The sequence below is a fragment of the Gadus morhua genome, chromosome 3 (genome assembly GCF_902167405.1).
Source record: "Gadus morhua chromosome 3, gadMor3.0, whole genome shotgun sequence".
Taxonomy (NCBI): domain Eukaryota; kingdom Metazoa; phylum Chordata; class Actinopteri; order Gadiformes; family Gadidae; genus Gadus; species Gadus morhua.
Window position 1 is genome coordinate 13468702 of NC_044050.1, and position 22500 is coordinate 13491201.

At 45.0% G+C, this 22500-nt stretch overlaps 1 protein-coding gene across 1 annotated transcript in view; it reads right to left on the bottom strand.

Annotated features, from left to right (window-relative positions):
- The window catches only part of mgat5b (alpha-1,6-mannosylglycoprotein 6-beta-N-acetylglucosaminyltransferase B), a 140825-nt gene that overhangs the window by 65136 nt on the left and 53189 nt on the right, over positions 1–22500 (bottom strand). The window contains exons 4-7 of the mRNA XM_030352683.1: positions 20967–21076; positions 16771–16847; positions 15545–15727; positions 13069–13233 (exon numbers count right to left, since the gene is read on the bottom strand). Coding sequence (XP_030208543.1) covers positions 13069–13233; positions 15545–15727; positions 16771–16847; positions 20967–21076 — 535 coding nt within the window. The remainder of the gene's footprint in view (positions 1–13068; positions 13234–15544; positions 15728–16770; positions 16848–20966; positions 21077–22500) is intronic.

The window sequence follows — 22500 nt, forward strand, 5'->3', positions numbered from 1 at the left end:
AGAGAGAGAGAGAGAGAGAGAGAGAGAGAGAGAGAGAGAGAGAGAGAGAGAGAGAGAGAGAGAGAGAGAGAGAGAGAGAGAGAGAGAGAGAGAGAGAGAGAGAGAGAGAGAGAGAGAGAGAGAGAGAGAGAGGACAAGACAAAGATAGAGAGAGGGAGGACTAGACAGAGACAGATAGAGACAAAGGGAGAGAAAAGTGAGTTGATATTTTTTTAAATCAACTTGTGACAGCCTGATACTTGTGAATTGGGTCTTCAAAGAGTGCAAAGTAAGCGCTGTAATAATTATTTCTAGCTTTGTATGGCTTTCTTTGTCTCCATTTGTATTGCCAACGTTCAAAGTCTCTCCTGCAGCAACAAAAGCAACACACTCCTTGCCCGAGCCTGGGCATTGATGTGTGCAATGGTGGCACAAAATGAAAGGTTCTGTTATGTGTTCCAGTCACCCGGACACCAGCTGATGTCTCTCACTGGTTCCTGCCAGTTGGTTCTGAATCCAGACTGAAGCAGACATGATATGTGGGGTCTCCATGGTGACGGTGGAATCAGATCAAAATAAATCACGCCTGCCTTGCTCTTCTGACTTATCATTCCGACTTATTGTTCGCTTGAGATACTGGGTTGATGGAACTATTGTTTCCAAGAGCTGGAACGTCCATCTCTGATGTACAGATGAATATAAAGTAGAGAGAATGACGAGTTGGTAACACTCAATTAGTACAGATAGTCACAAAAACAAAGGATTAATCTCTGCAGATTGTTGAGGATGGCTAGACCTGTATTGAACCTGCAATAAATAAGAGACGGCCTCGATCTTGTCGAAGCAGAATTTATGTTTTGTGAATGTTGCTCAGAATAATTCTAGAGGAAATGAGCAGTAGAGCCACGCTACATGCACCGTGATTCGTTAAAAACAACACGCTTCTATTCCTTCCTTGCATCTTCTTACAAAAAATTACCCCAAATCCGCACTCTTCGTGTCCTTCACCTCTACGTTTAATAAATGTTGGGGGATGAATCTTCAACAAGAGGAAATAATGTCAACACAGGAAACCTTGTGAATTCACCACCGGCAGAATAAGGCTTCTTGAAAAGTGTCAGTGATCAAAACAAGGAGCAGTGCCCGCCCACCAGAGAGTCTGCCTGCTGCCTCCACCTGGACCATGTGCAGTCTGAAAGGTTGAAGCACGGCCCCGCGCTGACACCACAAAGAGGAGCGGCCGGCTCCCAGCCACCCTGACGACAGCAGGGTGGCGTTTTGAAGGATGAGCTCGACGCTGAGGCCTTCACAGAAAAGTGCTATCTCACGACAAGCCAGGTCCCAGTAGAGACCGTCAAACAGACACACAAGCACGCGCAGTGTCAGAAGCCCACAAATCACACACACACACACACACACACCCACACGCGCACGCGCACGCACACGCGCACACACACACACACACACACACACACACACACACACGTGTACACAGTTCACGAATCCCAAAAGGCAGTATGTGTGTGTGTGTTTCTAAGTGTGTTTGTGTGTGTGTGCGTGCGTGCCCGTTGGTACCCACGGGACAAGGAGTATGATCTCGCCCCTCCTGTCTGCTCACTCCCTCCGGGGAGGGGCAGAGCCAAAGGAGTGCCAGCTCAGAGACAGACAAGCAGCTCGGATCAATCTCACCAAACACACTCACTGGAGGGTGTGAAACCACACGCTCAACCCAGACCTGTGTCTGGAACTGAACTGTGTGCGTCAAACAAAATCAACACTGGTTTGTTTCGCACAAGATCAAATGGACAGTTCTTTTTTGAGACCAAAATCATACGCAGTGGGCTTCTGTCCCCGCAGTGTTCTCATGGTGTTCGGTTGAAATAGTCAAACTTTCCCGTATGCCCCCCAATAGGCGGCTCCCTGCGATTGGTCAACAATACCACGTGAACGGCTAAGTCAGTGCCTTGTGTCTGTGAATATTTCCTACCTGAGATCATATTTATAATTTGTGGCTTGTCCTACGACTGTTATTTTACATTGCACATGTCACCCTTTAAAAGGGTGTAGGATGGTGGTGCTGAATCGATGAGAGAATTTCAAGCGAGTCGAAACGTCCACAAGAATCACACTTAGAAACAAAATGAAAAGGACAATTGGTCGGGCCACGTTGCAATCACTCACGTACACTCTTCAGACCGTTCCACTTGTACACTCAACATACCAACACACAGGCAAGGCCAAACGTGAATATTTCCTACCTGTGGAATAGGGCCTATATGTGGGTTTCAGTTACGTGATTATGATGACGCGCGAAAGGGGCGCGATTTCAAATGGAGGTCAGGAAGTAGCAGAGTACGTCTATGGAGGAAACCGCTACAGAGAGTCCGTATTGTAAGGATTTAGAGCCCGTTTCTAGACAAAGATACAAACAATTAATTAGTAAATATGTTGGCCGTGATCCGTATCTTATAAAGAAGAGTGAGTTTTCGGTAGAACCTAAGGATTTGCCGACAATCAAGGCTGTTCCCATGGTCATTAAGTCGCGACCCACTTTTATAGTCCTTCAAACCAAGCAAATGTATTTTTTTAAAGGCTTTGAAAACTCAAGTCTTTAACATGTATACTCTTTTTTATTGAGCAAAGTGCATTTCAGAGCACCAGAGAACCATGACAACTGTGTACAGAAGTGAATGAAATAAGTATCAAACATGAAGTAACAAAATGGAGACCAACAAAATGAGATATTTGACTTCTATCTCTGCATTCAAAGCACATTCAGAAGAACCTGAGGAGGACCATGCAACAGTATGCAGACAAAAGTGAATATCAAATTGCACAAAATAAAGACCCACAAAACAAAACAAGGTGGAGGAGTTCCATGACAAGTGAATAAAATAATCAAAAGTGCACCAAGTAATTATGGTCACAAAATTATATATTTCACTTCTATGTAGGCCTATTCAGAAATAATAAGGAACTTAGGAAGACCATTACAACTGCATGGACAAAAAGTATAACAAAAAATAAATATCAAAAATAATTAAAGATCTACAAAACAAGATCTGTTCACCTAACCTTTCATTTGGGGAAGTCAGTGAGACCGTTGGGCATGTGGTTTATTCTTAATGAGAGTTTCAAAGTCTGGGAGGACAGTAGACAGAGCTACCCTCAGATCATGCTCAGTGTCCAGTCTGTTTCTCTGCTTTGGCTTGAGCTGCAACAAGGTGGAAAAGCCACATTCACACAGGTAGGTTGTGTCACGGGAATAAACATACTCTGCTCCTCCCGACTGCAGACGTAGGTTAAAAATCCACTTTTGACGGCGTTGTTCTGTGAGCTTTTTACATTTCTCTCCTTTGTGAACGACAATCTTTGGTACTCTATAAACCCCCTTTTCCTTTTCTCGGTTAGAACGATTGGAGCAGCCGTATGGTACACAAAACATAGGCATGTTGTCAGTTGGCACTTGACAGTTCCTCAAGCTACTTCACTTCCTGCCCTCCATCTGGATTTCGCACATTCGCGATGCAGCAACGTGACGTCACGTGAAACCCACCTATTGGGTCCTTCACTTGGTGTATCTCCAGATGAGCCAGTTTAAAGGAAGAGTTGCTGAGATTGTAAGGGAATGTGTACGTTTCATTTGTATGAGCGCTCGACCAGGGACTACAAGCACAGGGAGATGGTAGGAAACTCCTCATTAAATTAACAAATAAGGGATTTTACTGTAACCTGAGAGAGATGGTGTGTGTGTGTGTTTGTGTGTGTATGAATGAGAGATGGTTTGTGTGTGTGTTTGTGTGTGTGCGAGAGAGAGAGGGAGAGAGAGGGTGTGTGTGTTAGCGAGTGAGTGCAGTCGTTTGAGTGAGTGAGTGAGTGAGTTTGTGTGTGGGTGTGTGTGTATGTGTGTATGTGTGTTTGAGATAGATGGTGTTAGTGTGTGTGTGTGTGTGCGGGAGATAGTTTGGGGTTGTGTGTGTGAGTATGTGCGTGCTTGTGTGTGTGAGGTCATGCACGTGTGCATTCCAGTAGAGCAGCAGTGACTCTTCAGTTTGTGATAGCACTTCATCTCCCATCTGATGCCCGGCCACAGCAGAATGTTAATGGGTGCTTCTTCACAAAAGGAGCTCTGTGCTTCTGGGTGTCTGCTTGTGCATATGAAAGTGTTGTGTGTGTGTGTGTGTTGTGAAAGGGGGAGAAAGATGCTGGGTGTGAGGTCTGTATGTGAGAGTGAGAGATCCTGTGTGTTTGTTTGTGTGTGCTAGAAGAGAGAGAGAGAAAGAGAGAGATAGTGTGTGTGTGTGTGTGTGTGTGTGTGTGTGTGTGTGTGTGTGCGTGTGTTTGTGTGTGTGTGGTCAGTGTGTCTGTGAGCTATTGTGTATGTGGTGTGTCTCTGTGTGGTGTGTGTGTGTGTGTGTGTGTGCGTGTGTGTGTGTGTGTGTGTGTTTGTGTGGATCTGAAGGTCACAGCTGTCTCAAAGTCACCGGGGGTGTCAGCAACAACAACACAAGCTGGCAGTGCCATCTTTCTCCTTACCACGCCCTCAACCTCACCTGCTTACGCCACCCTCAGCTGCGCCTCCTCCACCTCTCTCCTCCTCCTTCTACTCCACTATTTCACCTCTGTCCCTCCTATCCATGATTTTGTCATTTCTGTTTCTCTGCAGACTATGTTAGCATCTGCTAACCATGATGACATTTTGTTTTGATAGGAGGTTGGAACATGTTAACCCCTATACGTACTGTCAGAAATTATAATCTTCACGAGATACACTGCGGATGGTAAATATGCAATATAAGATTAGACTTAGTTAACTTGAAAGCAGCTTCAAGACTAGAAATGGTTTAGTTGAGATAGTATGTATCATTTAATGATTGGGCTTAATAAAGAGAGAGAGAGAGAGAGAGAGAGAGAGAGAGAGAGAGAGAGAGAGAGAGAGAGAGAGAGAGAGAGAGAGAGAGAGAGAGAGAGAGAAATTAAGAGATTCAAGGCAAGGTAGAGAGGTTGAGCGAGAGAGGCTAGTAACCAATCGATGTCCTAGTACACACTCACCACAACAGACTGCAGGGTATAGACAGCAGCAATAGGACCGTTCAGCATTCAGCAGGTTAGGGCAACATTGGCTGTGGAGAGTATTTTCATTGCCTTCCTCGTGGTGGCCTCAGCTTGTGTTCCCTGCCTTCATCTAGGTCACTCCCTTCCCTAGAGACTGGTATTAATGTCTTCAAGGGCTGGTTGTAGAGAGATGAAAAACTACTTGAACACAACTCACTTGACTTTACTTGACTTGTAGACATGTTTGTGTGTGTGTGTGTGTGTGAGTGTGTGTGTGTGTGTGTGTGTGTGTTTGTGTGTGTGTGTGTGTGTGTGTGTGTGTGTGTGTGTGTGTGTGTGTGTGTATGGCGGCGGGCTAGTGTGCATGTGTGTGTGTATGTGTGTTCACAAGTATCCTTTCAAAATACAATGAATGAGCGAGAGTTTACGTGTCTGTTTCCGTGCTTTTACACGACACTCAAGAAAATCAAATTATTGGCTTAGTCCGACTATGATTGGATTAATAAGATGCATGTATACACCTTAGTCAGACTAAAATCGAATCGAATCGGGTTACTCACAGTCGGATTAAGACCCCTCGATTATTCGATTGATAGTCGCATTAAGCGTGCCTGTATACGTTCAATTCGATTAGAAACAGATTTTGCGTTCGGCGCATGCTCGAGATCTTTTCCCGGGGCCGTGAGCGGGAAGTATAAGGAGACGATACTCGTGTTGTGGTCACTGTCGGAAAACGAGAAACGGCGAAGAAGTGTTTCATCATCAACATGGATTCACTACACACTACGCTTCTGTTACAAGAGTAGCGTATGTGTGTGCGCCAGAATGGCAATGTGTGTTGACCTCAGTGAGTGAGTGGACGAGCGAGGAGACCGAGCAGTAGCCTCTGTCAGTTTAGTGAATGAACGAGTCTGGTTGTGTCTGTGCAAACGTGTACTGTTGAGTTAGTGGAACTACGAATAAAGTACCCAGCCTGTCAATAATCGGTGGCCGCTTCATTCCGACCTATAAGCAGACCCACTGCTTGTCAAAGTGACGGGTGTTACCCCCGAGAGAACATCGGTCCTGGAGGGAATGTCTCTCCTGTGCTCCTCGACTACAGTCTGGGAGCCGACAGCAGGAAAGGTGTAACACTTCAATTTCACCAAAGGCTGAATTAAAAGTACATGTTTTTCTAAATGTTAGTCATAAACGAGGTTGTAAAGTAGTAACTTCAGGCACATCTGTCAAAATAAAAGTTTTTTCTGCCGACGTGTTTAAGATCTTCAATCATTGCGCCGCGGCCGAACTGACGTGGATATTCTCTGATATTATGAATCTTAGACTGCGTTGGGTTCTCCGACTCTCTTGTACCTCAGCAACAAGTAAAGACTCTTAGTGGGGGTTATCTCGGCCATGGTGGAGATGGAATTGGGGGAAAGGAACTTTGGCTTTGACTCTCTGAAGTCCAGATAGGAACACGGCATGGAGGAGAAAGGGATTGTTGCCGTGTGCGGAGTCCCGGAGGAGCTGCTCCGCCGCCGCCGGAGGAGTACACATACGACCGAGAGGTCGGAGCAATGGAGCATCGGAGAAATGACATGGACCCGAAGTGAACTTACAGCTGTCTACTGAAAACAACTTTCTGGAATGCCGCCGAGTTTAGTTGTTGCTAGTGACGTAGAGAGGTCAGCCGGTGGCTCAATTAGTTGAAATGGGTACAGCGTCACCTATCGTACCGGGGCATGAAATGCTTCGGCCAATTAATCGATTTTCTCACCGCCATGTATACTCGGACAATTGCAGTAGTCCGATTGAGGAGCATGGTCAAACTTAGGCTTTAATCGGTTTAAGCTGTGCATATAAACATACTGACTGTTTGCGTTTTTTAATGTATGTGTGCTTCTGTGTGTTTGTAGGAGTGTTTCTGTGTGTGTGTGTGTGTGTGTGTGTGTGTGTGTGCGTGTGTGCGTGCGTGCGTGCTTGCGTGCGTGTGTCCGTGTACGTTGACAAGCAACCTCCACAACAATACAAAGGCTGAGGGATAGATTAAGCCTTGGGATGTTTCATATTTTATCTTTTCAATAACCGTCAGTCCACATCCTTTTCACTCTGACTTTTTCCTTTGACTTGATGCTATTTCCACTTTATATGTTTCAAGGGAAACAATGAAACGAAAATAAACAAACAACACGCCTTTATCGTTGCTCTCTCTTTATCGGCGGGGGGCCAGCCTGCTACCACAGCCTGCTACGACCTGCTATGGGGGATTTTGTCGTCGTTTGAGGAAGCGCTTTGAAAAGCGGAGATACAAATAGAGAGTGCGCCTCAAACTGCCCTGGCACACTCCCGGTTAACGTCTTTGTTTTCCGCGAGAGAGCCGTCATCACGGGCAAAACACAACACGGCGGGGGGGGTTCTTCCATGGCTGCGGACTCTTAACCTTAACTTTGTGTGAAGGTAACCGGGCCAGGCCCGGAGTGGGGCTCATTTTCAGCCTTGGAGTTTAAGCGGAGGGTGGAAGCGGGTCTCTCGGAATTTTATAACCTTTCTATCCTTTACTACACTCTTCCAAAAATAAAATTGAATTTTTTTTCATGGGTTGGGGAAATTCAAAGTCTGAGACTACTACAAAGGAAAACCAAATGCTGTTTCAAATTAGATGATGCATTTTTTATTTACTAAACAGTTATACTACTTAAACCGGGTTCACGACAAGTCGACCAACTCGACAATGATTTTAATATCCTGTTCTCTCTTCAATGAGCACAACGATGACCTTTACAAAGTGAACATCAGTCAATATTCATTCACCAATGTAGTTGAAAAATAGTCAGCTCAACCCATAGGGCTAAACTTTGGGTACATTTGGTTAACTTTTGCTCTACTTAATATGTTAAACTTTATTAAATAATTGAAGATTCCGTGTGTGACGGGATGGACAGACACCAATGGGAGCAGAATGGAGGAGAAAGTGATGTTGCTGTGCGTGTTCCAGGTATCAAACCAATCGTATTAAGACAACGATTCTACACACATTGCCATTGCGAACATCTTTCCCTGAATATACTTTTCCTAAGCAAGAGAGAGCGAGAGGAGGGAGAATATTCTCCCCACTAAACAGGGAGAATACGGGTGTTTTGAAATATTTCGCAAAATCATTTTCATGTCGATAGGACATCATTTTTGATCTGACCTCGTTTTTTGCACTCATTTCCTGATTCTAAAGACCCGCGTTGGTTATGGTGGTAACCACTCCTGGGACAGTTTATTCTTCGCCCCATGGGTCACGGCAAAAAGCAACACCAAGACAAGGCGGCACGCTGGAAATTAAGCCAGGCCCGACATCCAGACTGAAGAAGATATAATGACCATCTCCATTGAAGGGTGAGAATCCTTGACCTCAAACGCAGCTTGATCCATCTCAAGAGGCACAAACATAGACATGAGTACACAGCTTGAACATCAACAAGAGTACACACTCTACCACACACACATACATACTAGACACGTCATCATTATTGGTGATGAAAGGTCTGTGACCACCCCAAGAGGACCCTTCAAATCAGAGAAGCATCTGGCGGAGAGGAAGATGTGTCTGGCGGAGCACGTAGGATAGTTTCATCACACACCCTGAAATGGATGTCTTGCACACAACACTGGACATCCGTCATTTCAAAGCACTTATCGCAACAGAACAACCCCACCTCCAAGTTTGAAGTCATTAAAGTGTTATAAATACTCTTGAGCCAGCGTTTTTTCATGCTACACTTAAAGGTTTAGGGCCCTATTTTAACGTTCTGAAACGCAAGTGAGAAGCGCCAAGCGCAAGTAGCTTTGTGGGCGATTCTACGTCGATGTTGCTAGTTTACCGGCGCAAAAAAAGGACTCTTGCACCCGGCGCATATCTAAAAAGGGTTGGTCTGAAGTAGCCTAATAACCCGTAGGTGTGGTTTGGGCGTAACGTGCAATAAACCAATGAGAGTGCCAGCTCCCATCCCCTTTAAGAGCCATGTGCGGATTTGAATCTGACAAGTTGATATTTTGACAGCGGGTCTGCAGTCTCCGATGAGACAGATGCACATGAATTTCAAACTTCAAATGGCTCCGTATATGGCAAAATAATATGGCCTAATTCACACATGGAATAAGGTTTTCTTCCACAACTATAAATACTGAGTCCTATTTAATGTGGTTCGATTTAATGATATTTAATGATATAAGCAATACATTATAAACATTGTTTCTTATCAGTATTGTATGCATTATCGTTATCGACTTGTGTTCCTAATATGCATGTGTCCCCCCCGTTAATATACATTGCCATGGACTGTATTATGCATTACGTGTTTAGTTTGCGTGTGTTTAAACAGATGGACGCACACACACACGCGCATGTGTGTGTTACACATACACACACGCGCGCCCATATTCATTCATTCTTTTTAACACTCACTCGCATTAAAACAATGTTTTCTCACGATCAAATACTCATCAATCCTGAAGGTTATGGGCATGTACACAATGTCTGTGTCAAGAAAATATGTGTTTGCTGTACGGTGTTTGCAGATGCATTGATTTAAAAGTACAACTTAATACTGCTGTATCAGCTGTTCTTTCCCAAATAATTTACCAAGAATGTGTGGCTAGGTAGATGAGAGAAGCAAAGTGTGTGCGCGAGGTGCACAAGCAACATTATGCATGCGCCCTCAAAATAGCATCCGAACAACGCGCCACTGACTTTAAACCAGGTATTTCCTGGTTTGTGGCGCAAGTGGTTTCTGAAACTGCAAAATAACACCAGGGAACGTTTGCACCAGAACACGCCTCCTCCTTTCGCCGAGCCGGCCCTTGGGGCGCAAGATCATTCCCTAATTAACCGACGCATGGCGGTGGAGGGAAAAGAACACTCTGCGCCAGATGCAAACTAGCAATGACACATGCGCCAGTGATTAAGTCAATTGCGCCGGATGCAAGATAGGGCCCTTAGTGTGCATAACTTAATAGTTAGTGTATTATCCCATAAAATGAAGTAAATAAGTAATAAATAATGAGTATAGTAGTTGAGTAAGGGTATAGAAGCATCATTGTGTTTAAATAAGCTTAGAATGAGACATTTACATCTACATATGAAGCAGGTCATCTTCCATGTTGCATCACCATGTTTTTACAGTCACCCAGAGTGGGCAAAAAAAAGATTGGGCTAAAAGTTGTAGGAAGGAGGGGGGCTTTATCTCCATGTCTACAAATGTTTTACATGGAATGTGCCAAACACCACGGTATTTTCTATGCGTATGAGAAGCTAAACTCTCTCTCTCGGATGAGGACATCAAAATCAACCATTAGCCAGATGGAGCCCCACACATCAGCACAACCACACGGAACATTTCTGAGAAACTTAGGCCAGAATACTGCAACCAAAGTAAATGGAAAAGGAGGGGTGGCGGGGGTTTTCAGGTACAATCTGCAACCACACCGCTAATTGCTAATTCTATACACTGTTAATAAATTTGGTTTTGTGGCATAAATCATTGAGATTCTGTAGCAAGCATGGCTGACAGCTTCCTTGTCTTGGCTTTCTTAAAATAAGTTAAGATCTTTGGAGAGTCAAGTAAATTAAAGCTAAAAAACGAAATAAGACCCTCCCATTTCAGCAAGAGAAATGTGACCCAGGAGATCAAACTCAATTTGGTCTGTCAAAAGCCTATTCTCAGACACAATGCTTGAACCATTTCCACAATTTCTCACTTTTCTTATTAGACACTATAGCCTAGATTCAGAATTGAATATTTATCCTAACGCATTTAAAATGACAACCAATATCTCAAGCTAGTAAGTGTTCTAACAGACTGATTCTACATTTTAGAAACATTTTAGTCAAAAATAACAGGAATGATCACGAACACATTGTGGGATCTATAAAGAATAGTTTTCAACTAAATATTATTTTTAGGGTTAGGGTTCAGGTTTGGGTAATCATTAAAGGTGGCTAGGGTCGTGAAAGAAAAAATCTCATTTTTGCCTCCCTTCAAATCCACTCCCCCAAAACACGGGACAGGACCACTAGCTTTAGGTAGGCCATTCAATCAGTTAATTCAGGCTGAATTAAATGACTGCACAGGGTGATTACAGGCATTCAACAGCCACCAAAACCAGATTTCTCTTTTCCTTTTGTCAGAGCATTTGACTTATTGCTGTTGGGTTTTAATAGCATTTCCAAAAATAGGACAAAATAAGATTCTGAAATAAATTGCCAACCCAGCTTCAAATAATATTCTGCTTTGCTGTGTGTCACCGCTAACACTGACCTAATTTAAGGACTGGCTGAGGATGATAAAATTAAAATAGAAATACTACAACTATCATTGTTTTCTAGCTTTCTTTCCATAAGTGTTGCCATCAGTTGGGTTGTCTGCAGGAATTGGGCTGTTTGGGCTGAGATCACTCAGACACTGTTATGCAACGGTGTCAGCAACCATATTCCAACACCTTTAATCTGTTCAACATGGCAGTGATACATGAATGCACTACCAAGGAAAAATTCACTTGGTAGACAGCCTTTTCTCATTCGGGCTGTCAGTAAGCCTTTTTATGTAGCTTTTAGTAGCTGTATCAGCAAAACAACATTGGCCTTTCTACTGACATTTATAATCCATGAATCCAATGCGATCCAGTCCGTGTAAAACCCTATCTATAGCATCCCGACGCCTAGGATGAGAACCCCAGCGTTTGGAGGGTAAAGTCAAGTCAAGTCTTTTTTTATAAGTATATCTTCTTTCACAGATTCAGTCTCAAATAGCCTCAGAGGCCACACTACAAGACACCCCACCTCGCCTTAAACTCTCAAACGGGCAAGGAAAAACACCCTGAATTATCAGAGAAGAAGCCCAGAGAAGGAACCAAGAAAGAGGGATACCTCGCTGGGGTGGTAGGGCAATGGGTGCCATCATGGAGAGAAATAACAAGCAAAAACAGTTGGAGTGAAAGAGTACTTAATTGGTATCCTGGAAGTCTGGGCTATGATTGGATGCAGCCTCAATATCTAATTGTATAATATTACATATAATTCCTACTGATTCCTCCACATAAGCCACACATGACATCTCATCATTTTGTTCTGGATCACGGATTATGACTTATCACAACGATTAATCATGCTGGACAGTAATAATGCTTTTCATATAACTATTCCAATGTATCATTCTACGATTAGAAGCATTTCTAGTCATCATCCCATATTGAGAAATTCATCATTCCCATGGCTCTATCTTTCATCACTTTTCCCATCTCATTTGTCACCTCCCTCTCTTCTTCACGTCTTGAGTGCTATATTACGATCACTCGCTCACTCAGGTTCTCCGTGCAAGGGATAGCCTGTTCTGACAGTTACCGCCTACGGATGGATTTGATTGGTTGATGAAGTGATCTGCCTGCATGTTGATCCCGATACCGAGTAGAAATCAGCTTTTTCCCCCTATCTCCATCTTAGCTTGCCGCCTCACCGTCAGGGAAAGCACATTGTATGAATCTGTAATGCAGTTGAAATGAGCTCAACTTGCACCGAAGAAGAAATGAGCACAACGCAGAAGACACCTTATCCCCCTGTGTGGTGGACTTAGCCTCAGGCCTGATCACGGTTAAATATATGATATCAGTTAAATATATATGCATTCAAGATTGAGTCCGCCGCTTTGTTGCCATCAAGCAATCGATGTTCTACAGTAAAACCATCGAATGAGTTAACAAAACATCTCTTTTATCACGTTTACCTTTGATAGTCTTTACAAGACCTGACTGTGTTACACTGCTTTTCCACAGATTGCCAAACAAACTCTGAAGGAATCTCTCTCACATACACACACACACACACACACACACACACACACACACACACACACACACACACACACACACACACACACACACACACACATACACATACACACTTCAACAGTTGTGCCTCGTGACCTGAGGGGCCGCACACCCCAATACACACATATACACACACACACACACACACACCCCCACACATCCCCAGCGCCCCGTGACAGGTACCTTCCTCTGGTCCCTCCAGCGGTGCTGCAGGGTGCTGTCCAGCCGCAGGGCCGCGCTGCCCCACTGCTGGGCCAGCCGGCGCATCCGCTGCTTCATGAAGCTCAGCGACTCCTTCCCCCCCCCCACCTGCTCCAGCAGCACCGACAGGTCCGTGCGGAACGCAGCCTGCTCCATCCCGGGGTGGGGGAGGGTAGGACAGGGCGGGGTAGGGTGGGGTGGGGGGGGGTATGGTGGGGTTGGGGTAGGGTGGGGGGGGGGGTATGTTGGGGTTGGGTAGGGTGGGTTGGGGTATGGTGGGTTAGGGTGGGATGGGGTATGTAGGGTTGGGATTCGGTATAGTGGGGTGGGGTGGGAAGGGGTAAATGGGGTAAGATGGTGTGGGTGGGGACAGTGGTGGGTAGAGAGAAGGTGAAGAAATCGAGGTTGAGGACAAGAAGAAACATGGTCAAAGCTAAACAGAGGGCTATCTTAATCAGATTATACAGGGTTTCCACTCTGAAGGCTCACACCCCGGTTGAAGAAATAACACGCATGCTAGACCTCGAAAGAGAGGTCTCGAGTACCGAGCGCCACAGAGAAACAACAACCACAACAACCGCAGCAAAACAAACCGACTGCAATATCGGAACTCACGGTTTGGTTTACAGGGAAAGTGCACATCAATCCACATTTATGTAGGTGTGCCAGTGCACAGGGTGAGCACAGTATACAACATAGCTTTAGCCGACCGGCTTGTTTAACAACTGGCAGGTTATCCAAACGGCGCATTTATAAAATGACAGACAAACAATACAAAAGAGAAATAAAACCACAAAGTCAACACAACAACACTATTCTACTGAACTAAGAGGATTATCGAGGGAGACGTGAGAATGAACGCCAGCCCACAGTGGTGTACAAGTAGGGCACACACTGTCTGCTGCTGAATGCTTAAAAAACAAACAGGGAAAAGAGCGAGAGAGGCAAGGCACAAGCATTGGCTTCCACGGCACTATTTATAGGTCCCGTGTTTGCTTTGTGTTCACAAACTAGCGGCACAAAGAGCTGACCGGGCGAGAAGATGAGATCCCTCACCGATGCACTTCCTTAATTGGAAAAAAAATGCAGACCACCAACTAACATAGTAAAGTAAAAACAAGCAGAACTCCTCAGAGTTGTGGTTGCGTGTGTGTGTTTGCGTGTGTGTGTGTGAGCACAGTTGAAATCTTGAAGTCAAACGGTGGTAATGAATAACAACAGCAGACTTGTTTAGACGATGCCCAATTGATTGCATCCCGGGGTTCCTCTTCTCTGTGAGTACATGGGACGGCAAAGATACACAAAGATAAGGCAGTAGGGCCTATTAAAGTGTGTGTGTGTGTGTGTGTGTGTGTGTTTCTACATTTGTGTGTGTGTGTGTGTGTGTGTTTCCTCGCATATATGTGCGTGTGTGTTAGCTTGTATTTGTATGTGTGTCGGTGTGCGTTTGTGGGTGTGTATTTGTGTGTGTGGTGTGTGTGTTTGTCCTAACATGTGTGCATGTATCTACGTGTCTGCGAATGCGATTGTGTGTGCATGCCAGCATGTGCGTATGTGCGTTTGTGTTTGTGTGCATGGGATTCTATGTGTCTGTCCTTACATGCGTTCATGTGTATATGCGTGTGCATGTTTATGTGTGTGTGTGTGTGTGTATGTCTGTGTGTGTATGTGTTAGAAGACATGAGAGCCCACTGTGTTTCCAGCGTGACCGTGTTTACAGACTCCTGCAATCGTAGAGAGTGTACCAGGGGACCATAATGAGCGGGTTCAGTTATGTGTTAATTAGAAGGGGCGATTTGGGGGGGTCAGCGGGTTTGGAGGGGGGTCAAATAGCATGTTGTCATGGAGACGGACTGCGCATTCTCCCCTCTCGACTCGTTGTGGCGCCAGACCTCAGCTGAACTGAGTGCGTAGTTTATTTAATTAATTATTTTGGATTCAATGGATTAGCCAAAGGGGCATCCGGTAAGAAAATTATAATTTAGTTTTCGTTGTATTCATTAATTTATCTCTGTATATATCTAGGAACGTATGATATATTCATTCCTAGATATTCCTTGATATTGACAAGTTTCTTATGTTTTTTAGCTTGGTTTTTTGGGTGGTATATAAATAAAGAGTTGCAGGGAAACAGTCCATGATGGTTGTTTGAACGGTAGTTAATCAAACAGAAATGTCCTATTATTCATCTTCAAGCGGCTAGCTAAACGATTAAAGGGATTGACAGTTAAAGACTGAATTATTAAGCATAATCATAATCTTTTTTTGTTTTATAATGCTAAATGCGTTTTTATATCGTTTGTCTGTGCTTATCAGGGTGTGTGAGTGTGACTGCTAATACATGCATGTTTATACCCATCTGCATACATCTGCGTGCACGAGAGTGAGTTTGAGTATGTGTGTGTCTGTCCGTGGGTGTGATGTGCGTGATGCGTGGTGTGTGTCACCCCTTGCTCACCTGTCTTGGGGCTGTCCTGGCTGGCGATGTGTGCTGGGTGGGGGGGATGTTGCTCTGGTTCCTCCAGGCCAGTGGGGGGCAGAACCACTCCACCTCACTCAGGTAGATCAGGAAGGAGCAGTCGGAGCCGTCCACGCCGTAGAAGGCATAGCACGGGTCTGAGGTCCAGCGGGCCCGCATCCACTGCACACACACACACACACACACACACACACACACACACACACACACACACACACACACACACACACACACACACACACACACACACACACAAGAAAACACACACAAGAAAACACAAACACACACACACGCACACACACACACACACACACACACGCACACACACACACACACACACAAACACACACACACACACACACACACACACACACACACACACACAAGAAAACACAAACACACACACACACACACACACACACACACAGGAAAACACAAACGCACACACACACTCACACACACACACACACACACACACACACACACACACACACACACACACACACACACACACACACACACACACACACACACACAAGAAAACACAAACATGGACAGACACACACAAGCAAATACAAACACAGACAGACACACACACACACACACACACACACACACACACACACACACACACACACACACACACATACTCACACACACACACACACACACACACACACACACACACACACACACACACACACACACACAAGAAAACACACACAAGAAAACACAAACACACACACACACACACGCACACACGCACGCACGCACACACGCACGCACACACACACACACACACACACACACACACACACACACACACACACACACACACACATAAGAAAACACAAACACACACATACACACACAGGAAAACACAAACGCACACACACACACGCACACACACACACACACACACACACACACACACACACACACACACACACACACACACACACACACAAGAAAACACAAACATGGACAGACACACACAAGCAAATACAAACACAGACAGACACACACAATCACACACACACACACACACACGCACGCACGCACGCACGCACACGCACACGCACACGCACACACACACACACAAACAAACAAAACATACGTAAATATATATATATATATAGAGTCATTTAACCTTCCATAATTGGCTGACGTTGCACCATGAGGGAAATAAAGTGATGGTTACTTACATCCACCTTGCCAGGGCAGTCTGGGTAGCGAGGGTCCCTGGGAACCTCACACTGGCCGGATGTCCCGTCTCTCATCGCTGTGGAAGCACAAAGACCCACATGAACTCAGTGAGACAGTCCCAGGACATCAAATAGACGTGGAGGTCTAGCCAGTGAACTGCCGCTAGGTTAGCCGTGGGACAGGCAACGAATGGGATAGTACAACATTAGATTCAAAGAGCCTCACCAAGTGCTGCTCAAAGCATTAACGGGCTATTCAGGGCCAACCTGGGTCCTTAATGAAGGCTTTAAAAACATTGAAGGGAACAAGTTTGTCATTTTGAGGTCTCCCGGAAGCAAGTTCCAAGTACAAAGGGGCAATATGGCTGGAGGCTTTTTTCATACTAGGCTGCCTCCCTCCTCTCGATTAGGACCTTGGATTGTTCTACCACATGAAAACACAGGAATGAACTAGGGTATCATTGTACAAGGCATGCAAAGTGTGAACAATTTAACACTTTTTTAATTGGTTTTCGGGTTGCCTGCTGAGCCAGACTTCATAAAAATATATGAACTGAACCATTCTGCTATCTTGAGTCAATTATGCGAGACAAGCGCATAATCACATTCATAAACACACACTATTTCATCCCAGTAAATCTCAAATTTATTTTCTTGTCATCATTCGAAATTAAATCATTCCCAAAGCATTGGGGTAATCCCGGTTGCTTTGATTCAGTTTGTGGCTGAGTATATGCGATGCGTTGCCCTGGTGTGGCTCAACACTGGATGGATCTGATCCCTGGACTGGTTGTGAGGACGGTTTAGCCGACCAACTCGGCAGCGGCCAGGCCAGCACTGCTTCAATCTATTTATGGGAGCTGGGTATACAGTACAACAGTGTTGCATTGTGGGATAAAGAACACATGTTCGACGACTGTAGAACATCAACAACACAAGATAAAAAAAAATAAAAACTGACCATTCTGATCATTATCACCGTGGGTGTACGGAAAAACAAACTGAAATAAAAGACAAAGAACAAGACATCTGGTGCTGAATCAAACACCCTGCTCGTTCTCCTGGATCATTCCCAGCGTGGGCCCTGCATTCTGTTGGCTTCTCACCGGCTCCCCTGGATCCCACCGTGGTCGCTATGCTCTGGCTATCGCTGTGCTTGGATTCCACATGCCAGCCATCGCCGGCAGGAAGCATTTACCATCGCGCCGCCTGCCTGCCTAATGCCCTGCTGCCCCGGGAAGCCACTAACACATGCATCGGCTCCGAGCGGCTGTACTCAGTGCATTAAGTGCTCCATTGACTGAGCTAACAGTCTCCCTGCCACTGGGAACGAGGGAGGTAGAGAGAGAGAGAGAGAGAGAGAGAGAGAGAGAGAGAGAGAGAGAGAGAGAGAGAGAGAGAGAGAGAGAGACAGAGAGAGAGAGAGAGAGAGAGAGAGAGAGAGAGAGAGAGAGAGAGAGAGAGAGAGAGACAGAGAGAGAGAGAGAGAGAGAGAGAGAGAGAGAGAGAGAGAGAGAGAGAGAGAGAGAGAGAGAGAGAGAGAGAGTGTGGGAGTGAAGAGGATGTAGTTTGAGTGAGAGAGATTTCAATTGAGGCAGGTCGCGGCTGCTGCTGCTTTCTGTTGCACTTTCCCTCTTTCAAAATCCAGCTTCCTTCTTCTCTGCTTCCCATCCTCTATGCTGCCGTCTTTGTTTCTCATCTTCATATTTATTTTCTGCATTTACTTAAACATCATTTGACAGATGATACTCCACATGCACACACGCACGCACGCACACTCACACACACACACAAACACTTGATTCAAGGTTGTGAGATACTTGAGGATCATAATAACAACCGTAGTAATCATTACAAATGTGGGCGACCGACGGGATGAACCAACCACTTCAAACATTACTTCAGGCTGAAAGGGGACAATGCATTTTCATAAATCTAATATCTTCACTGTCAATTCTTTTTATCGCTGTATTTCCCCCGTGCATTTCTCTGTTATTCTCTCAGGCTCTTTCTCTCTCACACATCTTCCTCCTAATTTATATTTTCTACCCACTCTGAATGATGGTACGTTAACAAACAGCATTTGTTGTTGTTTGCATTTAAAGAAGCACTAAGCTAAGTTACCTTCAGTAAACTTGACAATAAATAGCATTACAATCATTTATTTAAATGCCAAACAACCAAGGTTATCATGGCTATAAATATGTCTGTCTATCCTTGATCCTTCTCTCATTGGTTCTCTCTCTCTCTCTCTCTCTCTCTCTCTCTCTCTCTCTCCCCTCTCTCTCTCTCTTCTCTCCCCTCTCTCCCTCTCTCCCTCTCTCCCTCTCTCCCTCTCTCTCTCTCTCTCTCTCTCTCTCTCTCTCTCTCTCTCTCTCTCTCTCTCTCTCTTCTCTCCCCTCTCTCTCTCTCTCTCTCTCTCTCTCTCTCTCTCTCTCTCTCTCTCTCTCTCTCTCTCTCTCTCTCTCTCTCTCTCTCTCTCTCTCTCCACAGAGCCGAGCGGGGAACAGAATCCAACCTGAGGGGCTTTTAATTCATCTTGTTCACGGTAAGAGGCAACAGTTGCGCTTTTATTTCAACGCTTGTCATCGTCCCTGGCGATGCAGCAGGGTACGTTATGTTTGTGTTCTCTTGGACGGGTGTAGAGCCGAGCAGCAGCCCATATCCCCTGTGGTCGTCACTGAGAGGAGAGGAGGGGTGGTGGGGATTCAAGGGATAAATGTGGTACCTTTTTGGTGTCTGCATGCACTGAACCTTGTTCTTCAACCAGGTTTGACTCATTACATTTCAACATGGCCCAGACAGAAGCATCACATTTTCAAACAGAACATGAAAATAGTGGAAAGACTTTCCACATCAAATGCACATTTTTAAAGCAGGGAGCTGTGTTAAAAAAAACTAGGAGTCAAAAAAATTGCAAACAACAACTTTTGCTTTTGTTGCATTGAACCTTGTAGAACGAAAGAGAGTGAGAAGTCTTTTGACTGATTTGTGCACACACAAGTTATAAGGAGTTCATGAGATTAGGAACGGTTGAATTCACAATGTGTCACCATTACACTAGTGCCCGGACGTTTGGCACCGGTTGAGTTCACAGCAAAACAACTTTCTGCTCTGACATCAGTCCTTGGCTGGGAACAGGTGCATGACCATTGCACAAATATAAATCCTGACCCCCTTGTGTCATGTTACCTGCTGATCTGTATCTTACAACAGAATAGGACAGATCCACACAGACCTGTTGCAAAAACACCTAATACCATTCAGATTAGGTCGCCAATTGGCTGGCAAAGAAAGATATTGGAAACATAACATCACACCTGAATATTAATTAGAGTTAAGTAAACGGATCATTTGATTGATAAAAATGTTGAAATAATTTGAATAATTCGATTGAGGCAATAAACGATAACAATGATGGTGATAATTATGCAAATTAAGTAAAGAACACTACCATAACCAATCTTCTGTAAACTCTATTAACACACCATGCATTGGCTCCCTTGTATTGGTCTGAGTTGGCTGAAACACAATGCTAAGTTGATAAGTTAGTTAGCTGTTGTTAAGGTTTAGAGCTCACTGGCTTAAGTTATATTTAAATGACCTACTGTCAACATGAATTGCTCATTATGGTTTCAATTCTCCTGCTAGTATAAGCAATGTGAAGTGACGGTCTGTGATTCAGAGTAAACATTTTGGCTTTGCCTTTGTCCTGGCGGCATCCTGATGTCACCAAAAGACGCTGGTGGAACTAAGAACTGCTCTGCCCTCGCGTCGCCCTCCGCCTTCATGTCCTCCACTGACCAGCGGCCACTCACAACATTATCACTGACATCATCCACAGTGGTCATTGTTATTATGGATCAAATAAAGTGTAATAACTTCCCGTCAATATAAAGTATAACTGTTTCTAAAAGTTACGTGTCTGTGACTCCAAAAGGGGCTGATATCAGGCTCCTATTTCGGGTACGCTACCTAACCTGTTTCAGTCCGTCCCGCACTGTGCATATCATCCCGCTAGGTACGTTTTTATTTTTATGGGATCGGTTACACCTACGGTTACACTTTAGCTTGTGTGTGTGTGTGTGTGTGTGTATGTGTGTGTGTGTGTGTGTGTGTGTGTGTGTGTGTGTGTGTGTGTGTGTGTGTGTGTGTGTGTGTGTGTGTGTGTGTGTGTGTGTGTGTGTGAAGATTACCTCGTCCTTGGGCCATGCTGCTCTGCAGTATCTGTTCCACTCTGTTGGCCATGTTGGACACGTTCTGGGCTATAGCCTGGATCCTCTCCACCAGGCCTACAGGCTGGAACCTACACACACACACACACACACACACACACACACACACACACACACACACACACACACACACACACACACACACACACACACACACACACACACACACACACACACAGGTCCTGTGAGATGTGGCTTCTCACTGCTCTTTGATCACAGAAAATAAACACAGTAAGACATCAGGAGGGCTTCAACTAAACATTCCAACGAAACAAACACTCCAGCATTGAAGTCATCCTTCATCCCATGAGCATAAGTCACTGGTCACGTGAGGCTACGAGATGGTCATGTGACTTGTCAGGAAGTCCTCCCACGTTGCCCAAGGTTAAGGACAGAAGGTCCTAGTCTCCCCTTCCTCCCACCCCTCAGTGGACAGCGGTATGATTATCAAACGGCAGGGCTGTCCAACCGGAGCCCTACGGTGGTCCCCTCGACTACACCCTCATTACACATGGCCGACTTTCACCTCTCTTCACACCTCCCACCTGGGCCCTACCACCTCCATTTATCATTTCGTCTCACCTCCATTTGGTGATTATTTCATCCTATTTGACTCTGCCCTCCAGCTGTTCCCCGACTGCGTCCCTGTTCTCCTCTCCCCGTGCAGAGGCAGGGAGGGGCTTACGGAGGGACATGTAAATTTGTCGACACTTGGTTGGAGCGTGAAATAGAAAGGGGGCCAAAACCATTTATATAACTTCCTCTGTGAGGTAACACATTTCCTGTTCATAATCATCCACACAAGATGGGGGAAAAGTGTGTGTGTGTGTGTGTGTGTGTGTGTGTGTGTGTGTGTGTGTGTGTGTGTGTGTGTGTGTGTGTGTATGTGTGTGTGTGTGTGTGTGTGTGTATGTGTGGCTGTGTGACTGTGTCTATGTCTTTGACATTTCTGTGTCTGTGTGTGTGTTTGTGTGTGTGTGTGTTTGTGTCTCTATGTAGGTCTGTGACTGTGTGTGTGTATGAGTGTGCGGGGGGGAGTGGATGTGTGTGTGTGTGTGTAGGAGTGTGTGTGTGTGTGTGCGTGTGTGTGTGTATGTGTGGGAGTGTATGTGTGTGTGATTGATGACTCTATTCTAAAAAACGATTTTAAAATGCAGATTTTAAAATCGGTTCAGGGAGGAACTCCCAGGGAACACAAGTCTTGGTTCATACGAGGGGCTTTAATGCGTCTACATTTATGCATGGATGCGTGAACTTGAGTTTGTTTGTATCTCTTACCAGCCTTTACATGTGTACAAGAGAATCTTAAGTGACTGATAATACATCGTAGTCAATGTCACAGTTCAACCTTTGAACACAGTTCAGAGGTTGTGTGTCCAACAGTGACTCAAAATCCTCCTGCTGCTTTAGTGTCTCTTGTGTCAAATAGTCAAAATAAAGTCAATAGCTAATATGCTAGCTGCTTGTGGGCTGCTAATTGGATCACAAGTGGAGA